The 18,611-nt window shown below is 38.4% G+C and overlaps 1 protein-coding gene across 6 annotated transcripts in view; it reads left to right on the forward strand.

Moving 5' to 3' along the window:
* The window catches only part of PLEKHA8 (pleckstrin homology domain containing A8), an 84,155-nt gene that overhangs the window by 6,368 nt on the left and 59,176 nt on the right, over window positions 1–18,611 (forward strand). For all 6 annotated transcript variants that reach the window (XR_006197586.1, XR_006197590.1, XM_042921247.1 and 3 more), the window contains exon 2: window positions 17,886–18,002. Coding sequence is in view for 4 of the 6 variants with exons in the window: in XM_042921256.1 (XP_042777190.1) it covers window positions 17,886–18,002 (117 nt within the window). In the remaining 2 variants the exon portion in view is untranslated. The remainder of the gene's footprint in view (window positions 1–17,885; window positions 18,003–18,611) is intronic.

Genomic DNA, 18,611 nt, shown 5'->3' on the forward strand with positions numbered 1-18,611 from the left:
CAGAACACTAGACATTCTGGAATTTAGCATCACACCTTCTCTTTAGACATTAGAGGATTAAACCTGGAATGAAAAGGAAATATGGATCAAACATTTCACAAATCCCTATATTGTGTGAAATGTAGAGCTAGGCATTGTATGTTTGTTATTCATATCTTTCAAGCCCTAAAAGTTGGTCAAGGAATATTATACCTGCTCGGTTGTAAATTAATAGTAGAACCATAGTTGAGGCATTAAAGAGACCTAAAATCTGATACCAGCTCTGCCGCTGCAAGCTTCAGACTCACTTTACCATTCTGAGCTTAACGTCTTCCTCCATAAAAATGATGAGATTTACCAGTCAATAATTATAAAAATAGTAAAAGATTTTGCGACGTTCTAGGCACTATTCTAAACATTTTACGAGTATTAACTCATTTAATCTTCACATCCATTTTCCAGATGAAGATATTGAGACACAGAAAGGTCAAGGAACTGGCCCAAGGTCACACAGTTAGTAAGTGGCTCCGAAGTCATTGCTCCATTACATAATACCTTGAAAGGTCCTTCCTGCTTGATCATTATATAATTCTAGCTGATTCATAATGCACCTATATTTAAAATATGTTGACCTAGAATAGCAGACTCCATTTGGGGGTAGGAGGAAGGGAGGAGTTCAGGAGTGAGGAAGACTTTGCTCAGTGTTGTGCCTATGTTTTGTCATAAGGAAGTTTTCTGAACTGTGCTGTGAGCTTTCTACTTTGCCATTTTAGGTCCCTTTCCTGCCCGTTCAGCAAGCGGGAGGGCTGCTGCCCTGAGCTCTATCCAGCTGCAGGCTTCGTGGGCCTGGCCAGCAGGTTAGGGCACAACACATTGCAGTACTGCATTCCAGAAATAACAAAAGCTTGCATCATGCTGACCAGATGGTTGTCTGGGAAGGTGCGATAATTTTGCTTACTGCCCCCCAACGCAGGTTTAGGAAGGTGACTCTTGCCCGTATACGTTTGTGCTGTGTAAAAAGGACATCTGGAATGTGAGTGATCCAGAGCAAGATTCTCATGGTCTCATAACCACTGATCAGCATTTTTTGTTGTTGTTTTAACATCTTTATTGAGATAATAATTCACCCATCATAAATTTCACCATTTAAAGTATACTGGTTAGTAGTTTTTAGTGTGCAGTCATCGCCACAATTTAAAAATATTTGCATTATCCCCAAACGAAACCCAGTTAGCTTTCACTCCCACCCCACCCCACTCTTACCCTTGACAACCACTAATCTTCTGTCTGTGTAAACTTGCCTATTCTAGACATTTCATATAAAGGGGATCATACATTATGTGTTCTTTTGTGACTGGCTTCTTTTACCTAGCATAATATTTTTGGGGGTTCGTGAATGTATAGCATCTATCAGTACTTCATTTATTTTTATTGCAAATAATACTCCGTTGTATGGATATACCATATTTTGTGTATCCATTCATCAATTGGAAATTTGAGTTGCTCCATTTTTTTGGTTATTATGAGTAATGGTGCTGTGAATATTTGTGTTGGCTTTTTGTGTGGACATGTTTTCATTTCTCTTGAATATAAACCTAGGAGGGGAATTATTGGGTTGTATGGTAACTCTTTTTGTTTAACAGTTTGGGGGGAATTGGGGCACCTGGGTGGCTTGGTCAGTTAAGTATCCGGCTCTTGATCTCAGCTCAGATCTTGACCTCAGGGTTGTGAGTTCAGGCCCCATGTTGGGTGTAGAGATTACTTAAATAAACTTAAACAACGACAACAACAACAAAAACACCACACAACCAAACTTTTCCAAACTGGCTGCACCATGTTACAATCTTATCAGTAATGAAAGAATTTCTTCACATTCTCACCAACACTCATTATTATCTGTCTTTTTTCTTATATCCATTCCAGTGAGTGTGAAGTGTTATCTCCTTGTGGTTTTGATTTATATTTCTCTAATGACTAATGATATTGGTCATCTTTTCATGTGCTTATGAACCATTCGTGTATCTTAGGAGAAATGTCCATTTACAGCCTTTGCCCACTTGTTGTTTGAGCTCTTTTTTCATTATGGAATTATAATTCTTTATTCTGCATACAGGTTCCTTATCTAATACATGATTTGCAGATATTGTTCCTGTTCTGTAGATTACCTTTTACTTTTTTGATGGTCTCATTTGTAGCACAGAAGTTTTTAATTTTGGTGTCCAGTTTATTGATTTTTTTTTTTCTTTTATCGCTTGTGCTTTTAGTTTCATTCTTAGGAAACTATTGTCTAACTTAACACAAGGTCATAAAGATTTACTCCTGTTTTTTTCCTGAGTTTTTAGTTTGAGCTCCTACATTTAGGTCTGTGGTCCATTTTAAACTAATTTTTGTGGGGCACCTGGGTGGCTCAGTCAGTTAAACGTCTGACTTCAGCTCAGGTCATGATCTCACTGCTCGTGAGTTCGATCCCTGCATCGGGCTCTGTGCTGACAGCTCGGAGCCTGGAGCCTGCTTCAGATTCTGTGTCTCCCTCTCTGTGCCCTTCCCCTGCTCGTGCTCTTTCTTTCTCTCTCTCTCTCTCTCTCTCTCTCTCTCTCTCTCTCTCCCCATCTCTCAAATATAAAATAAAACATAATAATAAATAAACTAATTTTTGTGTATGATGTGAGTTAAAGGTCACCTTCATTGTTTACATTCTTTGCCATATCCAATGTTCAACTCTTTATTCATGATTTCAGTGACAGGGCCATGGGCCAGTATATTCAAATGCTGTAAATGAAAATTGTTGAAGTCTGTAAGCCCTGAGTTGAAAGTTCTGCTCTGCTACTTACTAATGCTGACACCTTGAGCAAGTTACTTAATCTCCCTGAGCCTCAGTTTTAAGATGACAGCAAGAATAATAGCCATACTAGGTTTTTTACAAAGATGAAATGGATAACATATATGAACCTGTCTAGTACATAGTTCACTTACTGTTAGATTAATTGGACAACTGTTTTGATTAATGATGCCAGAAAAATTCAGTTGTTGGTTTTGTCTGTATGCAAATTGAGTCTCCTCATTGGTTCTGAAAGTGTATGTATCCTGAATTCTTTTTTTTTGTTGTTGTTTATTTATTTTGAGAGTGAGAATAAGCATGAGCGGGGGAGGAGCAGAGAGAGAAGGGGAGAGAGAATCCCAAGCAGGCTCTGTGCTGATAGGCCTGTGCTCGAACCCACAAACCGTGAGTGAGATCATGACCTGAGTGGCTATCAAGAGTCAGACGCTTAACCAACTGAGCCACCTAGGTGCCCCTAACCTGAATTTTTTAAATCCTCCTTTTGGAAGTTGGAGTGATATAATCTATAAAGGAAAATACTCCAATGAGCCATCAGAATCTTGGAATTGACTCTGTAGTCCTATGACAGTCATTGTTTTGAATGAATGCTGATTACAGATCACATAATTCTGTGTACCACTGTAATGTTGCCTCTAGCAAAAATTAATAATTTGTTAAGGAACATGAGAGATATTAGACCATTGCCTTATTGGCACTCCCTCAAAAGCAGCACCAGTCTTTCCATTAATTCTGATGTGTGATGTGGTTGGAGATGTTAGGAGTGACCATGGTCTCAGGTCATTGATGTGGTCTGTGGACAGGAGGCCTGAGGACCATTGTTCTCAGACTGTGCTCTCAGTGTTCAATCTTTACCATTTCCTGTTACTATTACTTTCATATTGTTTAGAATTGAGCAAAAGCCCAGTTAAACTCCATTAGGAATAGATTTGGAACAGGTAAGAAAGTAGGCAACGGAGCTTTGCTGGACAGAAAACAAATGAATAGACAACAGGGAGGTCCAAAAAATACTGTGATGCTTGGGCATTTCTCTCCCTGGATCCATTTTCAAGTTGGCTGGTGGAGGGTGTGACAGTAGCAGAAGAGATGGAAAAGTGAGTAACTTAGAGTTAGCCAGAGAGAGGGCTGACCTTTCTCAGTATTCGTGTTACATCAAAGGAAGCAAAATATCATTTGCTTGAGAATCTACTCCTTTAGGTAGAATTGTTCCTGTATAGTCCAAGACAAGGATGGCTCTGTCTTGATTTTTAAATACCAGAGGAAAGGTTTCAACATTCTACTTTTAACACAGTCTAATAGCTCCCCGTCAGTCATTCATTCACTGAGAATGGATGGAACACTAGCATCAACTCTTACTATACCCTGTGTGGATATTAGGGATACTGTTTTGAGTAAGACATGATCCCTGTTCTCAAGGAGATAATAGGCTTGTGGCTGTCCTTCTTAACTATGAAAAGTGCCTTGCTAAATTCGGCTAAATTCATGATTTTGTCCCTTAAGCCTTTACATGGTTGCTTCAAGGCTATGGCTTGACAAAGCTCAGAAGAGCTACACTGCATGTAGCTGGTCCCTAGGTGTAGGGGGTTAGCTCTTACCTATCATCCTCTGGAGTCTTGGAATTTTAAAGGCAAATTTGGGGCATCCCTGACAGGCTGGAATGTTAAAGTCTTTGGTCATCCAGGTTGACATCACAAATATCTTTTTGCTTTTTTTAATGTTTATTTGTTTTTTTGAGAGAGAGAGCGAGAAACACAGTGTGAGCAGGGGAGGGGCAGAGAGAGGGAGACACAGAATATGAAGCAGGCTCCAGGCTCTGAGCCGTCAGCACCAAGCCTGATGTGGGGCTCAAACTCACAAACTGTGAGATCATGACCTGAGCCAAAGTCGGATGCTTAACTGAGTGAGCCACCCAGACGCCCCATGGGATAGGATTAGATTACCAAGCCAAGCCTGAGAGTTTTGAATTGGTGAGGAGTCACTTGGGATTTCTGAATAGGAAGAAAGAACAGGTAAAAACAGTACATAAGGAAGATTCAGCTGGCTAAAACATGATAAGGGAGGAGAAAACACTGAAATAACAGGAACACAATGATGATGGAAGGGGAGGAGGGAGGCAGTATCCTCCATTTCACAGATGAATAAACCAAGGCTCGTAAGATAAATAATTGACTTCGAATCACACAACAAATAAACCTTGAGCCAGGTCTGCCTGGCTTTTGTGCTTCCCATGATTTTACACCATACGCCTCAACATGGGCATGGTGTAACACTGAAGGCAAGAGTGGAGAAGAGTGTGATTGGGCAAGACTTAGTGACTGACCTGGAGGGATGGGGCAGAAAGTGACCCTCAGGTTTGGAGCTGGGGTAGTGAGAGGTTGCTGGGTTTGTTAAGAGTGACATTATAATCAGAAGGAAGAGGATGTGTTAAACCTTACTCAGTTTCATCCGTCTGTCTGTTTGTAAATTGGAAAGTAATGCCCAGAGGAATTAAGTGACATGCTCAGGATGACACATCTAGATGTTATGAGTCTGAACTTGAACAACCAACATTTCCTATTTTCTTGAGGAAGGTGATGGTGGAACATATGAGAAGCATTGCCCAGAACAAATAAATATAACAAATGTCCAGTTTGATAGCCCAAAGCACAGACAGAGGTAACTTACAGCAGGCTCCAACAGAAGGTTCTAAAGAGAATTTGATTTAATATATTGTAATTATAGTCTCCTCACCATCTGCATGCCTTACTCCCCAGTAGGCTGTCACTCTTTGAAGCCTGGGATCATCTTTTCTCTTAATCTCCAAGCCTGGCAAATTATAACTTTTCAAAAAATGCTTTGTGAATTAATTAATGGTAAATTAAGAAGCCTGTAATTTAGCTAGTGCTTGGTTATTATCTGTTACTATTAGGGATGTCTCCTCCTTCCTCCTTCCCAGCTGCAGCAAAAGTCTTATGACTGACCTGGCAGAAGAACCACAGCCTTGTTATCCACTGTCCTGTCTGGAGTTCCTCTGGGGAGGCTGAGCTATGGGCAAGGGTTTTGGTGAGGTAGAATATGGCTGAGCACCCATAGCTGGACATGGAAAACACCAAGACTGTGGCGGTCAGGACTGAGTAACTGCTTTGCTTCAATTTAGAAATGGTAGATTTTCACACCATTAATGTATCTGTAAAATATCTATAACATGATATATTATGACCATCATGTAATATATATGAGTTATGAACACAGCAACCATTAATTTATGGTGAACAAATTAAGTCTTGACTCACCACTTCAGAAAGGTTGTTAATTCTGTGAAGAAATTTAATCTTTCTTGACACTAGTTAATTTCTCTTGAAATAGATGCTGCAAAAGAATTAAGTTTCCTGTTACTTTGAATCAAGATAGAGGTTTACAGGTTTTGAAAACTGGAAGAGCCTATTAAACTCATGCTATAATTCTGTAGAAAAGGAAATGAAAGTCAAAAGAAGTTAGAGACGAATTCAGCCCTTTTGCTTCTTCTCTCTGTTCCCACTTGATTATGGTCACTAGTTTTTCCTCTTATGTTTGATGAAGAAGCACCTTTTCTTCATTTTTTTCTTTACTTTTGGCTTAATTTTCTATAAGAGATTTAAATAGCCCCTTCTTGTGTTTTTCTGCATTTCTAAACAGCAGTATTTCATTATGGATTTTTAAAAATTTACAGTGTGTTAATGTGGGTTTTTTTTAATCTTGTTTTTATTTTCTGTTAAACAATAAGATTGTAAACTTCTGGTTTCCCATAATATTTAATTGGCAAAAGTTCTGAAGAAACTACGATGGGTTTATAGGCAGAGTGATGTACCCTAGCATGAGGTTAACATTTCACTTAGTGGGTGTCTTACTAGTTCTATTTAAGAGTATTGTTATTGGGCCAAGATGGAGTAAGTTCACTGTAGTCTCTCTCCCACTGAGACTAAAACCTGAACAAACTACTCAAGTGCCTGAGAACTCTGAAAAGTAAATTACAGCAAGCCGACTGGGGAGAGAAGACAAAACGTTAACAACCACCATGGTAAAGATGAACACTCTTGAAACAAATGGAAAGGTATAGATTCTTAGCAGAGAAATAGAAACTACTAAAAAGGACTAAATGGAGATTTTAGAACTAAAAAAGTATGATATCAATATTAAAAAAAAAATCACTCAGTAGATGGGCTCAGTAAAATATAGATGACACAGGAAAGAATCAGTGAACTTGAACATCAGTCAATAGAAATTATCCAGTCTAAAGAACAAAGGAAAAAAATGAAGGGAAATAAATGAATAAAACCTTAGGGATACAAACTTCTACTTACAAATAAGTCCTGGGGATATAACATACAGCACAGTGACTATGGTTAATAATACTACTATACTATACTATACTATACTATACTATAATAATAATACTACTATACTATACTATACTATACTATACTATAATAATAATAATACTATGTTGTATATTTGAAAGTTGCTAAGAGAGTAAATCTTAAGAGTTCTCATTAGAAGAGAAAAAATTTGTAACTCAACGTGGCAATAGATGTTAACTTATTGTGGTGATCATTTTGTGATATATACATAAATCCTGTTGTTGATGTTAAATGTCAATTGTACCTCAAAAAAAAAAAAAAAGCACATAGAGTCAGGGACCTCGGAGACAAGAACAAAAGGTCTAACATTTAGACTTTGGAGAAAGGAGAAGGGTAAGGAGTAAGACATTGGTGAAGAAAACAGTCTTGAAAAAATAATAACTGAAAACTTCTCAAATTGGGCAAAAGCTACTAATTTACAAATTCAAGATACTCACCAAACTCCAAGCCGTGTCAGCTCAAAGATATACCATACATATGATGAAACTGCTGAAAACTAAAACAGACAAAAAAACAAAACAAAACAAAAAAACCTCAAAAGCAGCAAGAATAGAAAGACACAGTACGATAGGGAAACAGTTTCAGTATCTGGGGTTTCTTACCAGCAAATGTGGAGGCTAGAAGGCAGAGTTTAAGAGTTAAGGCAAAATAAAAACACCCTTAGATGAAGGAAAATTAAAATGTCAAAAACGGTTCTTGAAGCTGAAGGGAAATGATACCACAGGAAACTTAGAGCATCAGGATTAAAAAAAAGCAACAAAAATGGTAAATATCCAGATAAACATAATAGACTCTTTCTTGTCTTTAAGTTCTTTAATATGTGTATGACTGTTGGAAGCAAAAATTATAACCTCATGGGGGGATGGTTGTTATATGTAGATGTAATACATATGGTAACTATAATAGAAAAGGAGAAGGGCTAAAAGGACTTCTTTGGGTTTAGGTTTGCATATTTTACTTGAAATAGCAAAATATTATTTCTAAGTAGGCTGAAAAGTTAGATGTCTATTTGTTAAGCCCTAGAGCAACTAATGAACAAATACTAAGAGATACAGCAGAAGATGTGGATAAAACGGAGTCGTATAATCCAAAGGTCAGGAAAGGGAGGAACAAAGTAACCAAAAACAAAACAGGAAACAGAAAATTAATAAAGCAGTGTCCCTAGTTCCAACTATATTGATAATCTATTAACTGTAAGTGATCTAAACAGATAAAAGACACAGATTGTCAGATAGAATGAAAAACAAGACCCAACTATATGCTGCCTTTGAGATCTTTAAATATAAAGATACAGATTAAAAATGAAAGGATATACAAACATAGATGCAAAAAATCCTCAAAAAAATATCAGCAAATTGAATCCTAAAGTGTATAAAAAGAATTGTATACCATGACCAATTAGAATTTATCCCAAATGTGCAAGGCTGGTTCAACATTTGAAAATTCATCAATGTAATCCATTCTATCAACGGACTAAAAAAGAAAAATCGCATGGTCATATCAGTAGACAGAAAAGCCATTAAGCAAATCACCATTCACGATAAAAACTCAGTAAACTAGGAATGGAAGAGAAGTTTTAAAGAGTATTTTTAAAAAATCCACAGCTAAGGGGCACCTGGGTGACTCAGTTGAGTGTCCGACTTGGCTCAAGTCATGATCTTGCGGTTCGTGAGTTCGAACCCCACAACAGTCTCACTGCTGTCAGCCTGCCAGTGCAGAGTCTGCTTCTGATTGATCTTCTGTCTCCCTCTCTCTCTAGCCCTCCCCTTCTTGAGCTGTCCCCAAAATAAATAAATATTAAAACAAAAACAAAAACCAACAGCTAACATCATACTTTATTGTGAGAAGCTAGAAACTTTCCCACTAGAATCAGGTATAAAGCAAGGATGTCTCCTCTTACCACTCCTTTTTAACATCATACTGGAAGCCCTTGCTTATCCTGTAAGGCAAGAAAAAGAAATTAGAAGCATACAGATTTGGAAGGAAGACATAAAACTGTCTTTGTTCACAGGTAACATCACTTATGTAGATAATCTGAAACAACTAACCAAAAAAGTGGTTATAAAGTGCTAATAACAAATATTAGCAAGGTTGCAGGATACAAAGTTCATGCGCAAAAGCCCATATTCATTGCCTTCCTATATACCAACAATAAACAAGTGGAACTTGAAATTTCAAACACAGTACCATTTACATTTATACCCCCCCAAAATGAAATACTTAGGTATAAACCTAACAAAATATGTATAACACCTGTATAAGGAAAACTACAAAACTGGTGAATGAAATCTAAGAAAAACTAAATAAATGAAGAGATAGTCCATGTTCATGGGTAGGAAAACTCAATATTGTCAAGTTGTGAGTTTTTCCCAACTTGATCTATAAATTCAATGCAATCCCAGTCTAAAATCCCAAGAAGTTATTTTATGGATGTCAGCAAATTGATTCCAAAAGTCATTTGGAGAAGCAAAAGACCCAGAATAGCCAACACTATCTTGAAGCAGAAGAACAAAGTTGAAGGACTGATGCTACCTGACTTCAAGACTTACTGTAAAGCTATAATCAACAATGTGTGGTATTGGTGAAAGAAAAGACAGATCATTGGGGGGAAAAGGCCCAGAAGCAGACCCACATAAATACAATCAGCTGATTTTTGACCAAGAAAGAGAGGCAATATAATGAAGCAGAGATAATCTCTTCAACAAATTGTGCTGGACCAACTGGACATCCACGTGCAGAAAAAGTTAATCTAGATACAGACCTTACAGCCTTCACCAAAATTAACTCAAAATGGATCATAGACCTAAATGTAGAACACAAAACTGTGAAACTCCTGGAAGATAACATAGGAGAAAACCTCGATGACCTTGGCATTTTTATGCCTTTTTAGATATAATCCCCAAAATACAATCCATGAAAGAAATAATAAAAAATAATTAATAAAAAATAATTTAATAAGACTTCATAAAATTAAAAACTTTTGCTCTGTGAAAGACAGTATCAAGAAAACTAGAAGAAACATCACACGGGGCGCCTGGGTGGCTCAGTCGGTTGGGCGTCCGACTTCAGCGCAGGTCATGATCTCACGGTTCGTGGGTTTGAGCCCCGCGTCAGGCTCTGTGCTGACAGCTCAGAGCCTGGAGCCTGCTTTGAATTCTGTGTCTCCCTCTCTCTCTCTGCCCCTTCCCTACTCACACTGTCTCTCTCTGCCTCTCAAAAATAAAGAAACATTGAAAAAAAAATTTAGAAGAAACATCACAGACTGAGAGAAAATACCTGTGAAAGACATCTGATAAATGGACTATTATCCAAAATATACAAAAACTCTTAAGACTCAGCACTAAGAAAACCAACATAAAAATGAGCCAAAGACCTTACAGACACCCTACCAAAGAAGAGATATGGATGGCAAACGAGCTTGTGAAAAGTAGCTTCATGTCATATGTCATCATGGCAATGGCAAATTAAAGCACCAATGGGGTACCACTACACATCTATTAGAGTGGCCAAAATCTGGAACACTGACACCACCAAATGCTAGCAAGGACGTGAAGTAGCAGGAGCTCTCATAAATTGCTTTAGAATACAAAATGGTACAAAAAGAAAAAAAACAAAAACAAAAAAATACAAAATGGTACAGCCAGCGACTCTAGAAGACAGTTTGATGGTTTCTTACAAAACTAAACCTGCTCCTACCATATGATTCAGCCGTCGCTAAATTTTACCCAAAGCAGTCAAAACCTCATGTCCGCACAAAAACCTGCACAAGGATCTTTATAGCAGCTTTATTCGCAATAGCAAAATTTGGAAGCAACAGGATGCCTTTCAGTAGGTGAATGGATAAACTGGTACATCCAGACAAGAGAATCTTGTTCAGTGCTTAAAAGAAGTGAGTTGTCAAGCCATGAAAAGACATGGAAGAATCCTAAATGCATATTACTAAGTGAAAGAACCCAATTTGAAAAGGCTACATACTGAATGATTACAATTATGTGACATTCTGGAAAAGACAAAACTATGGAGACAATAAAAAGATGAGTGGTGCTGCAGGGGCAGGGGTTGTAGTGGGAGATGAATAATGATGGATACATATCATACGTGTGTCTGAATCCATAAAGTGTACAGCAGGAAGAGTGAACATTGAGATAAACTGGACTTTGGATGATTATAATGTGTCAATATAAATGATTAAAAAAATGAGCTATTCTGGTAAGTGATGTTGATAAGGGGAAAGGTTATGCAAGTATGAGTGAGGGGCATATAGGTAATCCCTGTATCTTCCTCTCAGTTTTGTTTTAAACCTAAAACTGCTCTAAAAAATTAAAGTCTTTTAAAACATTAAAAAAAAAAAATAGGAAAAGGTACCATGCAAACACTAATCAAAAGCTGAATTGGCTGTATGAATATTAGATTAGGTAGATTTCAGAATAGAAAATCTCAAGGGAGAATGAAGACACTGTGTAATTATAAAAGGGTTAATTCATCAAAAAGATATAGGAATCCTAAATGTATATATATCTAGAAACAGAACGTCAAAATCTATGAAGCAAAAACTGATAGAACTGAAAGGAGAAATTCACAATTATCCTTGGAAACTTCAACATTCTTCCTGTCAGTACTCCATCGAACAAGTAGACAGTAAATCATCCAAAGATAACAGAAGATCTGAATACTATCAACTAACTGGACCTAATTGACGTTTACAGAGTGATCCCTCGAACACCAGCTGAATACTGTATGTTTTTCAAATGCACCTGGAACATTCACTAAGATCGACCATATTCTGGGCTATCGTAGAAACCCTGCCCAATTGAAAAGAATGCTCCTGTCTTTAACAGAAGTAAACTAGAAATCAATGACAGAAAGATGTGAGAAATCCCCAAATATTAGGAAATTAAACAATATGTTTCTGAGTAATCCATGGGTCAAAGAGGAAGTCTTCAAAAAAATTGCAAAATATTTTCAACTAAAATGAAAACACAACAGTGGTTGGCCAGGGGTACAGTGTGGGGAGAGGGTTTGACTACAGAGAGGGAGCACAAGGGAATTTTGAGGGGAGGATAATGGAATTTTTCTGTATTTGTTATGGTGGTTGTTAGAGGATTATGCATTTATCAAAACTCAGAACTGGTAACCAAAGGAATTTCACTACATGTAAATTTTAAAATATTGTTAAGAATTTAAGTGTCGAGTCAGCAGAGCATGTGCCTCTTGATCTCGGGCTCGTGAGTTCATGCTCCATGTTGGGGGTAGAGATTACTTAAAAATAAGATCTTTGAAAAGAAAAAAAGAATTTATGTTTTTTTTTAATGGAGTGCAGTTATTTTTAGTGATATGTTTGGATGAGTTACATGTCCCAAGGCTGCTGAGTATGGGAAGTTACAGTGTTTTTTAGACATAGGTGTGACTCACAAGTAGTCACTTTTTGGTTTGGATCTTTAAGGTATAAGAACATGTCTAGAAACTTTGATTTTAAAGTGGTTGTTGTGAAATTAAAAAGGAAGAAACTATAGTATAAAGTTAACATGAGCTATGCTGTTTTAGATCCAAATATATGTACATTTTTTCAAGAAAACTATGCTCATTGGAAAAAATCCATATTGCTTGACATTAGTTGAGCTGAAAAAATTGAATTTTGCAAACAGTTGCTGTCAATTAAGTATAGATGAAGTATAGAAAGACATTGCACTATATGAGAAAACAACAGGCTGGTAACAGTTTTGGAATAATGATCTTCCAGTCTTTAATTTCTTTGAGTAATGTTATATTGTTTTTGAGTATAAATTTTATGCTTCTTCTATTGAGTGTATTCCTAACTATCATTCTTTTCGATCTTACTGTAAAAGGAACTGTTTCCTTAATTTCACTTTCAGTTCATTGCAAATGTATAGAAATACAATTGATATCTGCATATGGCCTTCTATCCTGCAACGTTACTGAAGTTATTTATTCTAATTTTAATTGAACTCCTTAGGTTTTTGCTTTGATTTGTTTTGAAATATGTAAGAGCATGTCTGCAGATGAAGGTAGATTTGCTTCTTCTTTTCCAATCTGGATACCTTTTATTTCATTTTTTTACCCTAATTGCCCTTGCTAGAACCTCCAATAAAATATTGAATAGAAACAGCAAGAGGAAGCATCCTTATGTTGTCTCGGGAAAAACCTCCAGTCTTTTGTCATTAAGTATGTTAATTGTGGGTTGTTGTTGTTGTTGTTGTTTTTTACATGCTTTATCAGGGTGAAGAAGTTCCCTTCTATTCCGAGTTTGTTGAGAATTTTTATTGTGAAAGGATGTTATTACATTTTGTCAAATGCTTTTGCTTTTTCTACATTTAGTGAAGTTGATCATGTGATAATTTGTAAATCTTTTATTTAGGAATAAATCCAATTTAAGCTTGAAGTTAAAAAAACCATGAATATTGGCTCACTTTTTGACTCTGAAAAAGTTCTTATCTATGGGTATAATATGGTCTTGTTGCGGTGTTCAAAACTGTCGTCTGGATTTGCTTCCTTTCCCTGCCTCCCTCAAGTCCTCCCACCCCCGTTCGCTTAGTGGGTGAATCACGTGTAGGTCCCGTGTGGTGGCAGAATGACTGCTGACAGCTCCAGGCAAACATCTTCAAGACCAGAGCAAAAAGAGGCAGTCTCCATTTCTTTCCATCTGTCTCCAGACCCAGCAGAAGTCCCAGATTTATTTATCTCTGGTTGGGTCACTTGCCTGTCGCAGAGTGTATCATTGAGGACAGGGAACGTGAAGCTCCATTTAAGCCTGAATCACATGCCCCACATAGAGCCAGTCAGCCCCACCCAAACTACATGGATAGGGTGTGGAGGAGGAGAGTTTCAGTAACAGAGGTGTTGAGGGTGGATGCCAGGTTGCCAAAAATAAATGTCCACCATACCTTTTATAGTGAAATAATCCAGGATAATGCAAAGTATGTGAAATTGGCATTTAAATACTTCTATTTCCCGACCCCATCCCTGGCAGAGGTAACTTATATAAGCTAAAACTTTTCTTTGCTCATTGAAATCTCTTGTCTAATCCCTGCAAGCAGAGAGTTTGGCTGACACCACATTCCATCTCCAACAGAGAATGGCCAAAAAAAGGGGGGGATGGGAAAGTGGGGTTGGACCGGAAGATTAATCCAATGGTAATCTAAGGGAGCAGGGACTGGTTACACCCACAGTTTTCATCTGCTGTTTTGTTACCTTGAATATTTGATCATTTCCAAGTGTATTAACAAGGGTTCTTTAGAAAAACAGGTCCAATAGTATATACAATTGTATATGTATTATATACATATATGTATGTACTTGTAATATATGAAGGGATTTATTGTAAGAATTGGCTCATGCAGTTATGGAGATCGGTCCCATGATCTGCTGTCAGTAGGCTGGAGAACCAAGAAAGCTGGTGATGCAATTCGATCTGAGTTCAAGGGCCTGAGAGTTAGGGAGATGGATGGTATTAAGTCCTGATCTGAGTCCACAGTCCCCAGGGCACCAGTGTCCCAGGGCAGGAGAAGGTGGATGTCTCATCAAGAAGAGAGAGCAAATTCTCCATTCCTCTGCCTTGTTGTTCTACTCAGGCCCTCAGTGGATTGGATGATACTCACCTGCATTGGTGAGGGGAGTCTTTACTCAGTCTACTGACTCAAATGCTAATCTCTGCCAGAGACACCCTCACAGACAAACTTAGAAATAGTGTTTTACCAGCTATCTGGGCATCCCTTAGACTATCAAGCTGAAACATCAATCAAAGTAACTGCAGATTAATTTAAAACAGGAAGTGGATTAATGGCCTCTTCATTCTTGCCGCTTTTCTCAACAGTTATTTCTGAGCTGTAACTGAGCTTTCTGGGAAAGGGACATCGTGAAAGAGCAGTGCATCCCAGTCCTTCTCTGGACTGTCCATCGCTCTGCCGGTAAATTTCATATAATGGGACTGAGACTTCTGTGGTCTCTTAATGTGCCTTCTGAGATTCCAGTAACTTTATGATTTAAAGAAAAGGTTTTTTTGGTCACGGTTTTTATAGTTACAGACTACAGGATAAAATAACGATATATAGAACTTCCCCTAGTACAATTATAACTTCTAGGTAAATATAGAACATGTTACAGGGAAGGTGCTGTTTCAGTTGCTATTACAGTTCACCAGCAACTTTCAAAACCTAACTGCAGCTGTGCCGTGTGTGTGTGTGTGTGTGTGTGTGTGTGTGTGTGTGTGTGTGTGTCTGTGTGTGTTGAGGGAGAGGAGGAGCTCTTTAACTTTTTTCAGATTACTATAAGCTAAACCTAGTTTAGTGCCACAGTTTTTCAATTTGTAGACATTATTCCACATTTTAGTAGCTGAAATCAGGAAGCAGAAGCAGCGCCGTGTCATTGATTAATGGCCAGGTATTTTTTTTTCTTGTGTTAAACAAAATAATGGTATGTCTTAAAATTAATGGTGTGTGATGATTAATTTTTTTTATTTGTTATTATTATTTTTTTGATTTAAATCCAAGTTAGTTAACATATGATGTGATGACTCATTTTATGTGTCAGTGTGCCTGGGCCATGAGGTGCCTGGCCATGTGGCCAAACATCTTTCTGGGTGTGTCTGTGAGCATGTTTCTAGATGAGATTGACGTTTGAATTGGTGGACTGAGTATATTGCCTTCCCCAATATGAGTGGGTCTCATCTAATCAATCAATGACCTAAATAGAATAAAAAGGCCAAGAAAGAGGGAATTCCTCCTGCCTGAGCTGCAACATTGGTCTTTTCCTGCTTTCTGACCTGGATGGAACCACAGCTCTTCTTGGGTCTCAGGCCTCTTGGTTTGTGTGAATCAGTCATCGGACATCTGTACCTAAGCAGCCCCTAGGGCTCTGCTCAAAGCTTTTCCTGGTCTTCTCTCTGTCTGCCTCAGCCCCAGAAGAGTGTCATGAGAAAAATGTATCCCTAAAGGGCTATAACATTTCAGAGAAAAAAATATGTGTATATCTGACTGAGGAGACTGACAAGGCTTATGCAGAAATAGTCAGAGATGACATTTTAGAAAAAAGATCCAACTCAGGCAAAAGCCCAGAAGCAGGAAGATAGCAAATAATTTTGGTTGCCTAGAATATAAATTTGTAAGAGGACTAGATAAGATGTATATTTCAACCAAATATGGTTTGTCCCCTGAAATTCTCCAAAGTAAAAGTTGTTAAGCCCTTGAATGTTTTAAGATTATTTCATTACAGTGGATCAATGCTAAGTAATAAGTCAAAGTTACCTTCTCCTAGGGCTCATATGCCCCCACACAGGCTTGTTTGCACTCTGTAACTCTCGATGATGTTGAAAGGGCTGCAGGACACAGGTATAAGAGCACCTGGCCCTGGGGGCCCAAACAGACCAGGATCTGCCATTCCCTGCTGACAAAATCCAAAGACAGAGAGATGAGTAGTGGTGACACAAGAAAGGAATTTATTTCAGTGAGGCCCACACCGGGAAGACAGTGGACTGGTATCTCAAAGACTGTTTCCATAGTGCTGAAAATACTTGTGGGTTTATTATGTAAGGAAAATGTGGGGGAAGGGTCAGTGGGTACCAGTGCTGGGCAGTAAAGGTCAGGTCAGTCACTATCTTGGGGTCAATCGTGCAGGGTCTTGCTGGAGTCAGGGCAGTAGTTAATTGCTTGAGGGAGTAGTTTCAGTTCCCATCACTGGAGGCTTTGCCTGTGGGGTCTTTTGCCTGAGTTAAGAGAGATAAGCTGGCAAGAACTTAATCAGAAAGTACAGACTGAGCTCAAAATGGAGGTGGTTGAAGTCGTCTTTCAGAGCCATGTAATCTTTTGCCTTATTTCTAAGTTCGGGATAATTGTTCTTAACCAAAGGAGAGAAGAGCAAGTATATGAAAACGATAACGTTCATGGGGCGCCTGGGTGTTCAGTGGGTTAGGCATCCGACTTCGGCTCAGGTCATGATCTCGTGGCCCATGGATTCAAGCCCCCGCATTGGGCTGTGTGCTAACAGCTCAGAGCCTGAAGCCTGCTTGTGCTCTGCCTATATCTCTCTCAAAAATAAACACTAAAACAAACAAACAAAAAGAAAACGATAATGTTCAGGAAACAATAATCTTTTACCTTAAAAAAATTAAAAATCAGGGGCACCTGGTTGGTTCAGTCGGTTGAGTGTCTGACTTTGACTTTGGCTCAGGTCATGATCTCACAGTTTGTGGGTTTGAGCCCCATATCAGGCTCTGTGCTGACACCTCAGAGCCTGGAGCCTGCTTCGGATTCTGTGTCTCCCTCTCTCTCTGCCCTCCCCCACTCCCACTCTCTCTCTCTCTCTCTCTCTTTCAAAAATAAATATTAAAAGAAAATTAAAAATCAAAGATTACTAGTACTATATTAATGGAAAAAGGAATAAAAATCATCGGTAATCCTGTTAACTATCATCAGAATCATCACTATATTCCTGGCCCTTGCAGACTTCTATACATTATGTGACTAAAAATATATGCCCCTATGGGTGTTTGTTTCTAATTTTAAAAATGAGATCACGCATACTGGTATTTTCTAACCTACTTCTTTCCCTTAGAATTTCCCCTGGAATTTAAGCTCCTCGGAGCTGGGACCCAGCTTCCTTTATCAGGTCCCGCTCCTGTGTCCTGAGAGGCACCTCACATGGAGGCCATAATTGAGACCTGCTCTTGCTTCTGTTTTCAGGTTGGCAGCCTCGATGGTTCCTTCTCTGTGGGGGGATATTATCCTATTATGATTCTCCTGAAGATGCCTGGAAAGGTTGCAAAGGGAGCATCCAGATGGCGGTCTGTGAAATTCAAGGTGAGAAACCAAGGCATTTCTAAGTTTTCTTTTTCTTTCTGTCTCCCCCACAAAATAAAAAAAGGACTGGCCTCTGCGTGCCTTTCTCTGCTATTCCTGTAGTACAGAGATACATAGTGTTATGTCCCAAAAGAAAGCCTTACAAATAAGACCTAAAACTGCAGACAATTTTTACAGGGAGGTTGTTTAAAAGGTATCAAAATAAATGAGAGCAACGTGCTTCACCACACATCTAGTGCTCATTCTTGATTCACTTGCTCACCTGAAGCCAGGGACTGTTTGCAAAGTTTATGTAAGTCTTTTTACTGTAGCATCAAACACTTCTGTGTATAAATCAGGACACACACACACACCTTCTCACCACCACCACATTACTTAAAACAAGCAAACGCATAAAGACCTGCAAATAGCCTTTACTTCTTGGTTTGGAGACATCTTGAGACATGCTGAGAAGATGAAGCTTCAAAACAGATTAGAAGGATATTTTGGGGTGAGGTAGGGGGTGAAGGAGAGTGTGGTTTGCTTATTTCTTCTCCTGAAGGTCTCCGAGGCAATTCTCGCACTTTTGCTCTAACTTGTGAAGGACAGTAGAAAAGGAAGAATAGTGTG

The sequence above is a fragment of the Panthera leo genome, chromosome A2 (genome assembly GCF_018350215.1).
Source record: "Panthera leo isolate Ple1 chromosome A2, P.leo_Ple1_pat1.1, whole genome shotgun sequence".
Taxonomy (NCBI): domain Eukaryota; kingdom Metazoa; phylum Chordata; class Mammalia; order Carnivora; family Felidae; genus Panthera; species Panthera leo.